Source organism: Talpa occidentalis, unplaced genomic scaffold (genome assembly GCF_014898055.3).
Source record: "Talpa occidentalis isolate TD23 unplaced genomic scaffold, MPIMG_talOcc4v2.1 talOcc4.6, whole genome shotgun sequence".
Lineage (NCBI taxonomy): Eukaryota > Metazoa > Chordata > Mammalia > Eulipotyphla > Talpidae > Talpa > Talpa occidentalis.
The window spans coordinates 101,904,483-101,923,199 of record NW_023604972.1 but is presented as its reverse complement, the minus strand read 5'-3'; the positions used below and the strand labels follow the sequence as shown (position 1 = coordinate 101,923,199).

At 35.3% G+C, this 18,717-nt stretch overlaps 1 protein-coding gene across 4 annotated transcripts in view; it reads right to left on the bottom strand.

The window, feature by feature from the left end:
- The window catches only part of ADGRV1 (adhesion G protein-coupled receptor V1), a 317,136-nt gene that overhangs the window by 255,455 nt on the left and 42,964 nt on the right, over positions 1-18,717 (bottom strand). For all 4 annotated transcript variants that reach the window (XM_054688237.1, XM_037529850.1, XM_054688238.1 and 1 more), the window contains 7 exons: positions 17,197-17,301; positions 14,861-14,974; positions 12,015-12,577; positions 11,406-11,676; positions 10,741-11,070; positions 3,885-4,061; positions 1,778-2,001 (listed from right to left, as the gene is read on the bottom strand). In XM_054688237.1, coding sequence (XP_054544212.1) covers positions 1,778-2,001; positions 3,885-4,061; positions 10,741-11,070; positions 11,406-11,676; positions 12,015-12,577; positions 14,861-14,974; positions 17,197-17,301 — 1,784 coding nt within the window. The remainder of the gene's footprint in view (positions 1-1,777; positions 2,002-3,884; positions 4,062-10,740; positions 11,071-11,405; positions 11,677-12,014; positions 12,578-14,860; positions 14,975-17,196; positions 17,302-18,717) is intronic.

The window sequence follows — 18,717 nt, the reverse complement described above, 5'->3', positions numbered from 1 at the left end:
CACTTAGAGAGATGACCCCATTAGCAGCCAGCATGTCAAGTTCCATTGAAGACATTCCTCACCAGGTCTGCTCCAAGGTGCTGGGGCCTGCCAGGCGCTGTGCACTCTGACAGACCACAGCAGCTGAGCAAATTTCATTCAGCTTGACTTATAATTACTTAGTAGCTTTAATTAGGTTTAAAAAAAAATTTAAAGCTCTACCTTCAGATCTAAAGCCAGTGATTCTTTGAAAAACTAAAAATTCTGTAACAGAGAAGTACTCTACCCCATGATTCATACTTCCTTATATACTGTTTTACCCATAAAAGAAAAATAACCTAAAAATTCCATTTAATTAATTTCCAAATGTAACATGATAAAATTTAAAAATAGCTATTTGAAAAGAACATAAACATTAGTCACTATGAACTTGCCAAGGTATAATTTAAATCATCTATAAATATTTATTTCTAAGCAGAAATTCTCAGTTAAGCTAACAAAGTTTCTATGGACTGTCATCTTTGGTTTATAATTGCCATTCATTTTTCTTTATTTTTTAAGACTTTCATTGATTCAATAAGTACTCAAACCTAACTTCAAGAAAAAGCAGATAAGTGAAATATATAAACCTTAAACTCCATTACATTTCTCTGATTTTTCATCATAATGCCTTTCCTTACTATTTAATGTAAAATGTATATTAAAAACATTAATCAATATGTGTTGTATTGATTTTGGGTTTTGGTGGGATTTTTTTCTTGGTTTTTACTTTTTATGTTAAAAAGGAAAGTAAACCTAATACAGTTCTAAAAGCAAACAAAAGAAACAGTAAATGTTCAATAAATTTGTCCCTACATTTTATATTTTTCTTTCACATGAAAACACAAAAACATCTAGTCAGCAAGTTTATGAAATATGTTTAGACAAAACACCTACAAAGAAAAATATATAACTGACTGACAACAAAATATAGAGAAGACCAGCAGCTATATAAAATAATTGCTACTACTTCAGTCCTGATTAATGTAGTACAAAATAATACCAATTGAACTTATTTGTAAATTTTAATATTTCTAAAATATGAATTTGCTAAGTCACAAAGTCACACTAACCTCTAGTATGTTCAATATAGAGACCTGAAGCAGATAATGTTGGTTTTCGTTTTTTAAATTCATTCCTATTAATTAAATGTATGATCTTTTAGAAAGGATTTTCTGAATTACTGAAAAAAAAATCTCTTTTAGATATTGTGATATTTTCTTATTATAAATGACCCACTGAGAATTGCTAAGTTGATCTTTATTATTACTGAAAAATACCTCTTATATTTGTATTATTTTTGAATCCCTCGAAAATAAGTATTATTTAATGTTTAATTCCATGTAAAAAGGGAGTTTCATTATATGAAGATTAACTCTTCTTTTCACTCAGCCAAAAAAGCACTAATCCTCTCCTCTATTGAAAATGAAGCCAGTAGAGCTATTTGCTTACCCTAACATTTTAGGTTTGCTGCTGCCTGTTTTCTCAATATTTTCAATGCATAAGATTTATCTGATACCTTACATAAATTCTCAATGTAATGTTTCTTCATAATAAACAGCAGGGAAAAAGTTCACTGTGTCATAATATTAATAATCTAACCAGGAATCACCAATGAAAAAACAAAAAGTCAGAAGGCTAGCAGAATGTTTATCTTACTTTTTTAATTTTACTTTATATAGAGAAAAGAATTTTTAAAACTAAATTAAGAAACACAAATATATAAATGTTACTAAAATATTCCTATATAGGTTAATACCTGTCCAGCGAAAGTGTTACTGTCTCATTCATTTCCGGTATATCATCAGCTTTGACAGTAATGTTGATTGTTGTGTCACTTTGTCCAGATAAAAACACAACAGAGCCATTAAAGGGGCCTATATCCTCCAGGGTCACTGCTTTTGAATTAAAGCCAGAGGCCCTCAAACTCCAATAGACAGAAGCCTGACCATCAGTTCCATCCCGATGCAATGGAATGTATACCTTATAAAAAGGAAAAAAAAATTTCCTCCATCATAATCTCACAAATTATATAATCTTTATTTTTAGTATGAGTATATGTCATTATATGAATACACATGTTTACTAAAGGGAACAATCAAATGACATTTAAAAAACTTGACTGAACAAGACTTTTCTTTAAGTATGAAAATAATTTTAGATATATTTTTATTAGCATTTGCTAATCAATCATCAAAATTGTTCCCAGCCAAAAAATCCCTAACTTGAGTTTTAAGAAAAAGCTAAGTAATTTAAAAGCCAAAGAATCAAGAAAAACAGCACAATTTTGCTAAGAATAAATTTGTAACAGATTCCCTGAAAAGAATTAATTTCATATCACAATTAAAATGAAAAATAAATTTTTGCAATTGAAACAAGAAAATGATATCGAAAATGCATCCTAAAGTGACAGGGGTCAAAAGAAGAATAGAAGAAAAAAATGCTTCTGGTCAACACAAAAAACGCAGTAGAAATAAAATGATACTAAAATCGTGCCTCTGGGTTACCTTAAGCAAGTTACTTAATTTCTCTGACCTCAGTTCCCACAAGTGAAATGAAGCCAGTGGATCCCTATAGTGTATGTTTGTGGTAGGGATTACAGTGCTTCTCCATAGCTTGGGAAAAATAAATCAATGCTATTATTAATAATTCTGAAATAAACTGAATTTGGTAATTTTGCTCAAGTACTATATACTTTAATTTTTATAATAAAAGGATCAATACAAATCATAATCAAGCTTTTTTTAAAACAAAGAATATAAATGAATACTTAAAAGGTAGACATGCTATCCTGTTTAAGTTCCTTATGAAAAAGGAATATATTTTCCTCACTAACCATTCTGCTAATTTGTATAGTGGTGGTTAGGGACAAAAACCAATGAGCAAAGTAAGATTCTTAGGGCAGGCAAATAAATAAATAAACAAATAAATAAATAACAGAATCATAAGTCCTTAGATCACTCTGAGGGAGTGGGTGTGGCCAGGCTGTGGATGGGACAAAGAAAAGAAAGAGAAATTCCCACTTTTTCTGCTGTTTCCCTGGGGGGAAGAATGCAAATACTTTCATTTTCTCCCTAAAAGCAAATTTCCCTCAAGGAAAAAATATGAAATGGGAAATTCACATCCTATAAGATAAAAGAATAAAAGCAATCCACTCTTTAAGACAAACTAAAAGAATTTTGAGTTTTTTAACTTTTAGGGGGGAAGCATATTAAGAAAATACAAATTTTAAAACCATCTTGAAAAATGGAGCTTCTCCGCCAATTTGAAGAATCAAATATGCAAACAAAGAAAGTTGTCGTCACCATATTTTGACATGGGGATTTGATAACAAAGGCAATGCCAGTCTCCTCATTCCTGATCTGAACCCCAACTCAACTGAAATCAAACAGAAGTGAGAGAAACTTGCAGACATCAGCAAGACAGGCTGTAGCTGAGGGAATGGTAAGGCTGAAGGCAAGAATGGGGGTGGAATTAGAGGTGCTGTAATAGTAACTATGCTTTTATATGTGTGTGTTTATGTAAAACTTTACATATATAAGCACATAAATAATATATGCATAATAAAGTTCATAAGATATGACATTTCTTAACTTCACCACTGTCCCTCCACCACCAAGAATGGAGCCCAAGGCAGATACCCAGTTCTATTCAAGGAAAGCATGAAAAGTGCTGTGATATAAGTAAAAATTTATTCTATCAAATATGGCAAAATGACAGATAATCACATACTAATTAGTTACTTACATCAACTACAAATTAAAAATGTAAATGGTAAAGCTTTTTAATATCTGTTAACTCTATATACTAATCCTACCAAAAAAATAGTAAACTTATGAGACCCCATCAATAAGAAGCCTACTTACCATATCAGCGTCAGAATCTTCTGGTTCATGCAAAATGATTGGAAGATTGCTAATAAAGCCAATTTCTCCATTTGCAATGTCTGGAGTGACCACTAAAGAAATATTTCGGATTTTCCCAAATCTAGGGCTTATAGATGGGATTGGGGGAATTATGTTCACCAACTCCACACTTTCCAACTATAAAAAAAAAAAAAAGTGAAAATGGAAAAAATAAAAAATTTTGAGGTTTTTTTTTTTAAGTCTTTTTTTTCCCTAAAGATTTATTCATTTATCTATACAAGAACCGGGGTACAGGCCAGATGTGCAGGAGGGTGAGAGGATTCATCAGAGACAGAGCAGGGAACAGAACAGGCAGAATGACAAAACACACTGCTGAGGGGAGCAGTGGCCGAGACAGGAGAGGTCTGCCGCGCCATGTGGGACCCTCTCCTGCCGGCTGGGATCAAATTCGCGCTGCAGAGGCTGTGGACAGCTTCACAGCGCTGCGCTCAACCCCCTGCGCCACCAGGGGAGGCCCTTTTAAAGTCTTTAACAGCATGGAACAACAAAGTAGACATGGGTAAAGTTCACCAATAACCTGGCAACTTCATTCCCCTCTTTCATTCATCTTGTTTCAATCTCTGCACTGGCTTCTTGAGCATTTTCTGCTCCTCAGTTATTATTCCCCAGGGTTCTTTTTCAGCCTTTTTTTAAAAAGATTTACTTATTCATTTATTTATGTGTAGAAGAACGGGGGTGGGGGGAGACAGAGACAGAGTGGGGAGCAGAACAGGTGGATCGACTGAAATACACTGCTGAGGGGAGCAGCGGGCAAGTCAGGAGAGGTCTGCTGTGCCATGTGGGTAGCTCCCTGGCCAGCATCCATCTCAGGCCTCAGCAGTGATAGCACTGAGACTTAAAAGCTAGGCCATCAGGAAGGCCCCTTTTATCTTATAAAATTATAAGATACCTTCTACCTATTAATCTCTGAATCTCTTTCAAATCCTAAATCTTTATAACCAATAGTCACTCGGCATCCACAAATATCCAGATAACTTATAGAAAAAATGTCCAAAATAGAAATCCCCATCTCTGCTCTATGTCTACTCACCATCGGCATCACAAACCCAATCATCTGCTTTTCCTCCTTTTTTCCCATATCCAACTACCTAGACCTTAAAGTCAAATATCAAAGAGTTGTCCACATCTCCTTACTCTCTTCCACTGATCCAAACCTCCAATCAACCATTCATTCACTCCCCTTCTCTGCCAAGGAAAATTTATTACCAATCATTCAAACATCCAAATGTAAATTAACATAGCTTTATGCTTACAGAAATGCAATATACATGTAACACAATATCCCTAGAGCTGATGAACATGATCACCACAGTAACTTTTCACTGTATTCTCATCTAGAATGCTCTCTTCATCAGCTCACAAATCCAACATGCACCACTTTAAAGACTAGTTTCTTTAATATCCATTAAGATCTTGGATTCTCCAGTGGTCTTTAATCTATCTCTTACTGAAATTCTACTGCGATCCTCACTAAAGTTAGAACTTAATTATAAATTTCACTATTGCTTGTTCATCATCATTTTGGGCATTCTAGACTTACTTCCCAATAGGACTATAGAGACTTTGTCCTCAGCATATTTCAATACATGACATAGACCTGAAACTGCAGCACCTATACAAAAATTATTGCCTAAGTCACCCCTCCATCAGAAGCTCAGCTCTCTAAGAATCCTGATATATCACAAACCTTCAATATCTTACTCTCATAACTTTTCAAAATCCAATTTATCATTCCATACAGTGGCAACCTGGAAATAAAGGACTAATCACTACAGGGCTGCAAAAACGAAAGAAATTTTAAGTTAAAAAGCAGGATTTGAACTGAATGAAACATTATCAATCTCCCACTCTTTGGAGATCTCAATTAGGTTTTGTAATATGGAAAAAAAATGCCACTAAGTAACCACCAGTAGAGGATTGTGATTTAAGTTGATTTTCCACAAGTGGATGGGACTGGTACTGATCCCACACATACTCTCACATTGCATGATGAACAAAATACTTTAAAGGACGAAAGTAAATGTCTTTTTAAAATGTTGCATAGGACCTCCCCAGTGGTGTAGCAGTTGAGCGCTGTGTTGAGAAGCTGCCCACAGCCTCTGCAGCGCCGGTTCCATCCCCAGCTGACGTGCAAGGGTCCCACATGGCGCGCAGACCTCTCCTGCTGCCGGCTACTCCCCTCAGCAGTGTACTTCATCAGTCTGCCTACTCTGCTCTCTCCTCTGGCTCTGGTGAATTCTCTCACTCTCCTGTGCTTCTGACTGTACCCAGTGCTTGTATAAATAAATAAAAGAATCTTAAAAATAAATAAATAAATAAATAAATAGAATGTTGCATAGTTAGGGGCCTCCCTGGTGGCTCAAGGGATTAAGTTGCTGCACTATAAAGCTATCCACAGCCTCTGCAGCACAAGTTCCTTCCCTGGCCAAGGTGGTGGCCCACATGGCACAGCAGACCTCTCCTGTCTCATCCGCTGCTCCCTTCAGCAGTGTATTTCAGTCAATCCGCCTGCTCTGTTTCCCACCCTGTCTCTGGTGAATCCTCTTACCACCCCACACCTCTGCCCTGTACCCCAGTTCTTATATGCAAAAATAAATTTTTAAAAAAATAAAATGTTGCATAGTTAGCATTTCTCTACACAGAAGAAATGGTAAGGATAACTTAATATTTGCTAAATATTCATTTATATATAAAGAATTTAGAACAACCATTTTTGCAAAATGTTAGTTTACACTTGATCTTAGCCAAAAGGCAGAGAAGCGATGCAAAATGTTAGTATAGAGAAAAAAACAAGTAAGGTAAAACATGATTTTTTAGTGCAATCACTCTATAAGATAAAATGTAAAGACAGTTAAAACATCACAGGAATAACGATCACTCCTTCTAGAGAAAATACCTATTGTGGACTTCTAGTGAGTCCAAGACCTGGGACACGACGGTGAGGGAAATCAGACATGGGGGACTGTCATGTCTAGCATGCAGCAAATCTTTATTGCCGTATTGCTCATTATATGCTTTTTTTTTAATATTTACTTATTTATTTATACAAGTACTGGGTACAGTCAGAAGCGCAGGAGGGTGAGAGAATTCACCAGAGCCAGAGAGGGGAGCAGAGCAGGCAGAAGGACCGAAGTACACTGCTAAGGGGAGCAGCGGGCGGCAGGAGAGGTCTGCGCGCCATGTGGGACTCTCCTCCAGTGGCCAGGGAGCAGCCGGGGATCGAACCAGTGCTGCAGAGGCCGCGGGCAGCTTTGCAACCCAGCACTCAACCGCTGCGCCACCGGGGAGGCCCGTATATACTATTTTAATTGTAACATCAAAGCATTCCATATAATGATAACATGTATGAATGATTAGTCTATTTTCTTACTATTATCTATTTACTTCAGACAGTAGGGTACCAGGTGGTTAGTTCTCATGTACATAATCTTATTGCCCCCTAGCCAGAGCCTGGGAAGTTCACTCATTATTTTTGTTGTTCTCAAACTGTGGAGATGTACGCAGGTCACTTCCAGGCTCTCAACACCAAGTCCTGTCAACCAGAGGTTTTCCTCCGAGACGCATGTGTTTTCACATGCCTTAGGGACTCGGGTCAAGGCCCTTCTGCCTACTGCGCAGGGTATTCTCACACTGTGGAGATATAGAAGCATGACTCCACGCAGGTCACTTTCCAAGCTCTCAACACCAAGTCCTGTCACTCAGAGGTTTTCCTCCGAGACGCATGTGTTTTCACATGCCTTAGGGACTCGGGTCAAGGTCCTTCTGCTCAGTACGCGGGGTGGCCGCCTCCAACACCTATACATATGGACATGTATGCATTTATCTTTAAAACGAGCACAAAGAATTAACAAATAAGAAAAAATATGCATGTATTGGAAAGCATATAAGGTATGCATTGTTTGGAAGCAAAAAAATGCTTTTAAAATATAACCATTGTGTGAGAGTAGCACGTTTGTGAATGAACACTCATGTCTGTATATTCACAAAGAGTTTAACTCAGTACTGCTTAAAACATCAATGGTATTGACATATATTTTTACGTCAAAGCTTTCTGAAATGAAAGGAAGAAAGTCATATTTTACTTACATGTATGAAAAAATATAAAATTAAATTCTAGATGCATTTTTTTGAAAAATATAAAGGAACTATATTAAAAGTTAAGATATAAACAGATCAGAAGGAAGACACTAATTTTGCAGGCCTTACTTTCTAGTCTCTAAGCTTTTTTTGTCTGGATTCTTCAAGCATCCGCTAAATCAAACTGCTCCATTCATAGAGTCGTTTGCTCAGATAGTTTGCCATTGGGACAACACATTAGGAACCCCATGCCTGCCAAAAGTTGTATCTCAAACTAATATATTTAGCTAGGAGAGGTATTAAAGAATGAGGAGCTTAAGCCTCAGATTCTCCTTTCTTCAGCTTCATTCAACTCTCCATGCAGAGTCTGATGCCTCCTATTCTTTAGTTGTTCATCCATTACACACTATACAAACTACACAACCTTCCAATTCCAACCAGTTTTCCAGAGCCTACCCCTGTTTTGAACCTCAAGGAATTGTGTCAATTACTAATGTCTGTTTTTTCCTAAATGTTAAATTAACTGCAAGCACTGTAAGAAGTTTGTTTTTCAACTGAAAACAAAGATACATAAAAAATTGAGTCTGGAATAGTGGTGCAGGTAGATTTCTAAACCAGAATCACCAACATTCAGATATTTTGTATATTTTTAAATTTCATTAAATATAAATTGTCATGATGCTATAAAAATACTCAAGTAAAAATATCTGACCTATAAAGGCTCTTAATAGGATTTTGTTTATGTGAGGATTCTCTGCAGCAACTTTGAAAGAGATAGTGGATATTTTCAAAAGACTGAAAATATAAATGTTATTAAAATTACCATAGACATAAGGGATCTCCATGCAGAGCAAAAATCGCTTTTCAGGTATCCCCAATATACTGATAAATCATTTCCCATAACAAGTCACCTTGTTGGCCTGTCTAGCGTGGCTTCAAGAAATGTACAGTCTAGCATGAGCAGTGGCCGGGCTAAAAAAAGGAAAAAGGTAAAAAAGCACAAGAGTCTCCAGAATGAAAGGCCCACCACTAAGTGCTGAACAGTGTGGGACATGATAGTGAAACTCAGAATGCTAAGGAGAAGGTAAAAAGTTTTCAAAGATGAACAGCAAGTTACCTACAAAGGTAAATAGTTTCTTTCCCTTCAAATTTCTCCTCATCAACTCTGAAAGCTAAAAGACAATAACTTCCATGTTCTGAAGAAGAAACTGTTTAATCTGGAAATTTCTACAAAGCCAAACTATCAATATGAATATGAAATTTCATTTTTAGTACTCACTCAAAAGGTTTACCTTGGATATATTTAGCTGCATATGTATTTAAAGAAACTAAAACACAATCCAAGAAAGAAAAGGCAAGAGATCAAGAAAATTAAAGAGTTTAGGAAAAAATGGTCTTAAGTAGCAAATGGGAAGCAAGTATAGAAAGCAGCTCAGCTAAATTCAACATTCAGCATATATAGACAGCTGAGAGATACAGTACAGTGAGGGTGACATATAGAAAAGGGACAGTTAGAAACTCCAGAGAAAGCAATAATAAACCATAAAACAAAGTCTACGCAAAAATGGGAAATAAGTTCCCTCGCTAGTGGTGCAAGGGCTTAAGCACAGCACTGTGAAGCTGTCCGCAACTCTTGATTATGAGTTGGGGCCCTGGCAGGCCAGGGAGCTACCCACATGGCACGGCAGACCTCTCCTGTCTCGCCTGCTGCTCCCCTCAGCAGTGTATTTCAGGCAGTCTGCCTGTTCTGTTACCCACTGTCTCTGGCGAATCCTCTCGCCCCCTGCACCTCTGGCCTATACCCCAGTTCTTGTATGCATAATAAATAAATCTTTTTAAAAAATAAGAAATAAATTGACATGTGATATGATTCTAAGAAATTAAAGGCGATGATGTTTCATTTGATACCTATTTCAGTTAGCAAAATGTATGGTGATGTAAGATCACATACTTTTTTAAGCTATCCATTCATCTGATTTCATATTTTTATTCATATGGCCAAAATTTGATAAGCCTCACTTACTGCTTTCTAATTTTCAGAATCAGCCAATACCAAGTGATTGGAAGTTATACCATAGTATCATAAATGTGTATATATATTTTAAGCATTGTTTTAAAACAATAAAAAATTAAAAGATTTTGGTTAATAAAAGTTAATAGATTAAAAGAGATAAGAGAAAAGGATTATGTGATGGGGGCTCTTAATTCTTCTTCTTAAGTGAATAGAAATCCAGAGCTTCTATCTATAGCTAATAGATTTTAAAAACAAGACTTTACACAATATTAATTTAAGGTAATTTTTCTCATATTGCCTTTTTATTTATGGAATGCCTTCCCTACAGTACCTACCATGAAAAATATATTTATCCTAAAATCCCCAGTCCCATGTCAAAGTTTCCCAAATCAACTCAAAAGAATGGGAGTTCTTTCTCTCTCCTGCTCCTCCCCCCTTTAAGAGTTTGTGAGTTACTCATTATCATGTGCATTTTATTCTGGCTTGTATTTCATATCTGATGTACTTTTATTATTCATCCTATAATTCATCCTATTATTCATGCCTTAAGAGCAGAAAGTCTCTCCTTGGTATTCCTCTATAACCTTTAGTAACTAATAGTAGAATCCACACTATTTTGAGGGCAAAATAAACATCAACTCACTCACATGGATATGTACACTTGCAGCTTAACCAAAGTTCAGAATATTTTAATAATCAAAATACCTTTACTAAGAAGTGGGCCCCATTTTGAAGAAATGCATCATTTCTTATTGGTAATTTTATAGTGACTTGTGTTTTTTGTTCTGGAAAAATGAGACTATTTTTCCTGGATGTATTTAAGATGCCATCTTTTGCTTGCAGAGGGTCCACAGCTCCAGCAGGAATATAAAGTGCAGAAAAAAACATCTTCACATCTCCTTCAGTTCCTCCTAATCTTATAAAACTCAAGGATAAATATCGTTCTCCTGGGTTGCTTTCAATCTTCTGGTTTTCCATTGAAAAAAATGTTATTAAGCCATAAACATCATCACTATCCTGAATGTAAAACAAAAGCTGCAGGCAAAGGAATAAAAAGTTAAAGTGCCGAATTCTCAGCAGCTGAGATTACCAAACATTTGATTTTTCTAGACAATTTTGATTTTTTATATTTATTTATATGTTGTGTCTAAAAATGATTATTGATATGGAGTAGAGTAAAAGAAGAACCAAAAATAGATCTGAAAACTTCCTAATCTATAGCTTGTGGAATTTATTATAGGAGTGGGAAGTAACAAAACCAGTGTTTGTCCTGTCTCAGCAACTAAATAAATTTTCAATGTGAGATCAATTCTTTGGCTCTTCTTAGGCACAGAAATATCCACACAAGTAAAGCACAAGGAGAGCTCTACCTCTGCTGGTTCGCTCACTTCTGCACCTCCTTGTATTGTATGTGGCAGAATTTGAAGCAGATAAGCTTCTGCCTCTTCAGGTACATCATCACTAACAACAGTAAGAGGAATGGATGCCAACATCTGCCCTTGTGCAAAATGAAGAACTCCAGAACTTGGTGTGATATCATCAGTAACCGGTGAGAGATCGCTGCTATTGCGTGTCAATACCCAGTTCACGGACACATTCCCATGGGTGCCACCATTTCTAACCACCGTAATTTCTTCAAATCTAGAAAATTTTAAAAGAAATATATACAGTCACATGATACACTTATTTCCCTTCGACAGGCTTTTCCAATGTTACCTTGACCATCAGACACTGATAAAAAGCAGAAATCTGTTTCAGAAAGAATGACTGCTTTTAAGATGAAATGGTATGTAGATATATCCTAGGAAACTATCCTAATAAGAATTCACTTTCCTCCCACAATAAAAAGGGAAACAGTGAAACCATGATAGAGGAAATGACACACACTCTTAACAGTTCAACATCATGTCCACACCATAAACATTAAATCTTGGAATACATTAACATAATTCCACCAATAGGATTAAAATAAACCATACCTTGCTGTATCTTCATCAATTACAACTGTCTTTTCAAACAAGATACTGTTGAATGAGAGGACTCCGTACGGTTTGTCATTTGGCTTAATGGTGACTTGCACAATAGAAGGGCCTGCTAGCACAGCATCTCCCTGTAAGGTATCCTTTAGTAACACAATGTGAAATGATTCAGCAATCTCTGGTATGGCATCATCAATGATTTGAAATTTCAGATGTGATTCATAAACAAAAGGTGGGAAAACAATAGTTGTGTTTGGCTGAAGATCAATGAAATCTAAATTTTGCTGTGCATGGGCTGTTGAATTCCCAGTTATTACAGCATAACTGATGGAAGCTTCACATTCATCAGAGCCAATCAGATTTCCACTGTCATCTTTGCCACGAACCACTGGAATTAAGAGTATATGGTCTTCCTCAGGCACCAAATAAGTACTCTGAATGAATCTCACAGGACTGTCATTTTTCTTAATGATAATTTCAACTGAGTTTCTAGAGGTATTGACCTCAGCTCCTCCTTCCACACTCTTCAGTTGAATGAAAAATAATTCATCATTTTCTGGTACCTGTCAAAGAAATATAAACAGTGGCAAAATATCAATAGCCAAAACACCTGCAAAGAAAACAAAGTGTAAAATATTTCTATGTTTTAATGCAATCACACAGAAATAAAAAAATCTTTAATTGCCACGAACAAATGAAGAGGCTTTTCAAAGTTCATATTCTAAAATATTTTGTGAAGGTAAATAATATATTTTAGGTAGATAAGAAAAAGTTCATATAAAGAGTTAATTCTTTCAACCTTAATCAATCTCTAGACAACTCTAAAGAATTAACAATAAAAATGAACACTAACATTAGTTTCATTGGGTGGGTAGGTCAGACGAAACATTCACAGTCTACTAATAAACAGGCTACCAGCGTCATTCCAGGCAAAATGCTGACAGTGTTAAATTGAAGTCTTTTATTTCTTTGTAACTGTCCGGAAATTTTAGGGTTAATTTCCACTGCACTACTTGAAATTCTCCTACACTCACAAAATTCTATTTCATGAATGAAAAATGAAAAAAAATTCATCTTCACATTATTTTACCTTCATGAATATTACCTCCGACAATATGAAGGTATTGTTTGCCCCCCCAAAAAAAGTTCTAATTTGATTAGTCATCATTTTCCACCCTCAACTTTATTGAGGAATAATTGACAAATACAATTATAATATATTTAAAGTAAACAACCTGAAGATTTGATAAACAAATACATTGTGGAATGATGACTAATATCAAGATAATTAACACATCCATCATCTCACATAGTTAACTTTATTTATAGGGAGGAGGAGAGAGGACTTAAGATCAACTCTCAACAACTTTCACATAAATAATGCCACATATATAATACAATACTAGTAGCTATAGTCACAATACTATACATAAGGTACTCAAAAGATGATCTTTTAAGCTTACAATTAAAATGTATACTTAATTATTATCCCAAATTGTAATATTTTCTTTTTTTTTTTAGATTTATTTATTTATTTATACAAGCACTGGGTACAGTCACAAGCGCGGGAGGGTGAGAGAATTCACCAGAGCCAGAGCAGAGAGCAGAACAGGCAGAGTGATGAAATACACTGCTGAGGGGAGCAGCGGGCAGCAGGAGAGGTCTGCAGGCCATGTGGGACCCTCACCTGGCGGCCGGGGATGGAACCGGCACTGCAGAGGCTGCGGGCAGCCTCACAACCCAGCGCTCAACCACTGGGCCATCAGGGGAGGCCTATTGTAATATTTTCAATGTTCTGGAATCTAAAAAAAAATTTATTGGTTTCCAGAAGCAGATAAACTAGTTATCAATGCTACTTAATGCTTCGCTTTTTTAAGAGAAATACTCTTTTCCAATGTTTTCTGATTCATCTTTATTTTCTTGGGATCTATTGTGATTTGATTTCATGACTTTTTTTTAAAGATTTATTTATTTGTGCATACAAGAACTGGGGTACAGGCCAGAGGTGCGGGTGTGAGAGGATTCACCAGAGACAGAGCGGGGAACAGAACATGCAGATTGACTGATATACACTGCTGAGGGGAGCAGTAGGCAAGACAGGAGAGGTCTGCTGCACCATGTGGGTAGCTCCCTGGCTGGGGATCTAACTTGCGCTGCAGTGGCTGTGGATAGCTTCATAGGCAGCATCTTAACCCCTTGCGCCACCAGGGATGCCCTGATTTCATGATTTTTAAAACAAGGGAAGGAAAGGGTTATAAATTCCTATTTTTTGGCAACACTGTTATTTTCTTTAAAGTTATGTTTTCTTTTGTTTAGCTCATCATATTATTTAGTTTCATTCTTTCCTTAGCAGATAAGCTATCTCATTATCTTAATCCTTGGCTATATCAACATGCAGTGTGAAAACAACAGAAAATTCCCTATGAAAGTAAACATTTCAAACAGCCAAACAAAAGAGTTTCAAAAACAGTATAATTTTCTTTGCCTTTATTTTAAAATATTTATGACCCTAATCAAAACTAGAGTCAGTAACAAAAAATATTTATCAGGGTTTATAAACTCCTTACATATTTTATGCCAGTGGTTGCCAATTATATTCAAACAAATCAGCTTCTCGGTACACACTTTCATGTGAATTAAGTGAGATAAATATTAACAAGGTATATTCCAAAATAGATATTTATAGCTAAATTGTGACTTGCCATGATACTCTAACTTCACATAGGACTATGTTCTTAAATAGTTTCAAATATTGAACACAATTTAATACTTAATATAATGTTTTCTAACATGTTGGCAATACAGACAGCATCCTTGTCCTATGTAAGCATTTAACATTATCCCACCTCATCATCAAGCACTGTCAAGTTATAAACTACTATTGCTCTGCCAGGGGGAAAGGTGATATTTCCTTTAATTGGACTCAGATCTTCTTCTGGTGGATTGGGACCACCGTCTACCTGCAAAAAAACACATGGTGCCATCAATGAATACAAAATATTTCACATGAATATCAAAAAATATTGTGATGTCAGTTGACAAAAAAATTGAAGTTTACTTAAAAAATGTTTTGCAAAAAGAATTATACTAACCTATACATAAGTCTACCCTTGTAGTAGAAATTTAAGGCCTATAACTTAATCCTATCATTGCATTAAGCAACTTTTTAAGAGTTTTCTTTTTTCTTGACCATTATACCAAACCAGAGAAAAAAACATAATATCTTTTCTTGAGAAGAAGGTATTCAAGATTAGTAAATTCTCTTAAATAATGGCATCAACCTCCACCACTCACTGTGTCACCAGGGTCAAGCTATTTAACAACTCTATGGAGTATTTTCCTCATCTTTAAGTTAGAATAATAATATCCATTTTATAGGTAAGATGTGAAGATTTAATAAAAATCATTTATTTTAAAAGCCTGACCTCTTTTAGACCTTGTGTTTAATGGGAGGAAAAAAATGATAAATAAATAAATTACTATGTGCTAGATGATGATAAGTACTATAGAGAAAGAATTCAGGTCACAAGGGAGATTGATTGCTGGTGGACTTGCTGTTTTATGAAGTGATAATCAGTGTAAAGCACTTAGAATAAAATATGAAAATATTAACTGCTCTGTAAATGTTAGTTGTAATTACTCAAACAGAATTTTCAAGATCAAATAAAATAACTTCAGAAATCCATAATTTTTTCTTTTCAAACTTTATTTCAACATAACTATGCTTATAGAAATCACTCATATTGGTTAACAGAATGCAATTTAAGTCTACCTATTCTACACAATTCAGACCAAAAGCTTGGTACATGTTTTTAGCTGTTTTATAAAGCAAGGGTTGCAATCTGGTTTAATTCTCATTTATTACAAGTGAATATGTAAGATCCTTCATCAAATTCTACTAAAACACATAGAAATTGAAAATGTTATAATCTGACAATGCTTTATCCCTACTATAAATATTTTTTCTATATTTGTTATTAAATGTTCAAAAGCATATTGCATGTTTCTAAATACATGAAATATTGTTTAAGGTTTCCTATGTAGAACTTGCAAGACTATTGCACATTTAATTAGTATTTACTATATTTTTCATTCACTGTTGCCTTATGCTATTCTATTTTATGTAAATAAAACAGTTGCCATATGATGTAGGTACCCATAAGCACAAATAAAACTCTTCCACATTTCAGAAGAATTATGCTACATTTAACTAAGTATCCATTTTAATGGATTATGATTAATACTTAGAAATGTATCAGAAGGTTCTAATGCTCTGATATTTGAAAATAGAGTAAGATCATCTGGCTTATAAATCACAAAAATGAGCTGAGGATTTAAATATGTTTCTTATAGATCATAAATATGTTGACATAATGCTATATGCACATGGTCAGTAAGCAATAAAATACAACTGTTACAGCTAACACCTTAAGAAATGCACCTTACCCATAGTCTATCTTATTCATGTACTAGTAAGACCATCCTTTAAGTGTAATTTTTAAAGTGTGGAATGTAAATGGGGTTAAGACTGCATATAAAATAATTTTATAAGCCTAAGTAACTCATGGGCATTTTTCTTTTTTTTTAAAGATTAAATTTTTATTTAATTATGAATAGAAAAATTGGGGTATAGGCTAGAGGTGTGGGGGATGAGAGGATTCACCAAAGACAGAGTGGGGAGCAGAACAGGCAAAACTATTGAAACACACTGCTGAGGGGAGCAGCTGATGAGACAGGAGAGGTCTGCTGCACCAAGTGGGTTAGCTCCCTGGCCTGGGATCGAACTCATGCCACAGTGGCAGATGATAGTTTGATAGCACTGAGACTTTTAACCCCTGTGCCACCAGGGAGGCCCTCATGGGCATTTTTTCTTTATAATTTATATCCTTGAAAATTTTTACCATAAATATTATAGAGTTAACATTATCATTCTATTTTGTGGTTTATTAATAATTTCCCACATCTAAAATGATAATGGTGTTTCATGTCAGCATAGTATATTCAAACAGGAAGGAAAACATTTTCATATTAACCATGAAATTTATCAGAAAATAAAACATTTTTATTTCATTTTTATTAAGGGTCATGTTTATTATACGAAGGACCTTGACTTTTACAATTGTTACCATTGGTATGAACTCTAAAGTGTTGCCACTTAGAATGATTATAGAAATAAACTTACCTCAAAAGTCACAGTGACCATTCCATAGGTTCCTTTTTCCCTGATGAGGGTAAGAGGCACAAACTCATTTCTGCCCCTGGGCTCAATCACTGTGACTGAGGAAGGCTATTGGGAAGAGCAAGGACAGTCACCAATCAATGTAACCTCTTATCTTAGAAATACTATATTTTATAGGCAAATCCACTCATGTTGTACTTATAACAATGTAGCATTTTCTAGCATTAATTAACCACAGCTAATAAAAATGCTTAACAATTAAAAAAATAGTGTAAGAGGAACATAAAACTAATCAAAAGATGTTGATTCCTTTCCTGAGTCTACCCTGAATTGTTCAGCTGAGGAACCTTAAAGGTTATCTCTTTGAAAGATGACAAACTCCAGTGATCACAGATGCCTAAAAGGTCACAAAATGTCTTGTCCCTCCAGAACAGAGGCACTCAGTGGAACCTTGCTCCCAACCACCATTCTCTCCTGAGAGGTCAGCTCACCATTGAAAAGCTGACAACTGTTAAGGACGTTAATGAACATGAGAGAGGAAACAGCTAGGACTTCAAATGTTGAGCTATGATGGGCTGACTGGTTGCTACTTGGAGTAGAAAAGAGGAGGGAGGTGCCCAGGTGCATGTTAGCGAGGGCAGCAGTGCCCATCTCACTGGGTGACACTAAGTCCCCCACCATCATCCACAAACGGGGGCAGGAATGCCTCTCTGAAAGGTTACAGTGACAAATCAATTTCAAATTCATGTCAGTACTTATCCTAATAACAGGCACATAGTGATAGCTCAATAAGCATCAACTTTTATCACCAATGTTTAATGTTTTCTTCATCATCAATATAATTATCCAGGCCAAGAACCAAAGTCAACCTATTCAGAGACTGTGAGTTCACCGGTTATTTAGATTAATTTTAAGCACAAGGGTACATGCCCTGTCACGGACAGAGACCCTACTAGTCAAGGATGTGGAATTAACACTAGAAACAGATTCACTTCCACAGGGTAAGATGTATATTGTGTAAAAGAAAGGGGGGAAAATCATGTTTAAACAAAAATATATAGAATTGGCATGACAAACTGGGAATGGGTCTAGAAGAAAGGCAATATGAAAAGAAATTAAGCAATTAAGGGGCACTCCTTCATAATTAACTAATAATTCCCTGCCATTCAAATAGAAATGATTAATTAATTTTAGTAAATGACCATATAGTGAAGATTACAAAGTGTCTACCTTATCGACATTACCCACATAAACTTTTCTCTAGGTACTGCAATTATAAAGATAATATTTATATATAGCTCATCTGCTTCAAAGAAAATTTAAAGCACTAAGAACATGATATACAACACAACCAACTATAGTAATGATCTAAATGGAAAATAAATTACAAGCTGGGAGAAAGTAACACATCACATTTTAGTAACAATCATTAGTAACATGATTCAGAAAGACTTCCGAAAAGGAAGTTTACAGAATTCTAAAACTTAATGACCAGACCCCGTTGTAATAGAGATACATTTTGTT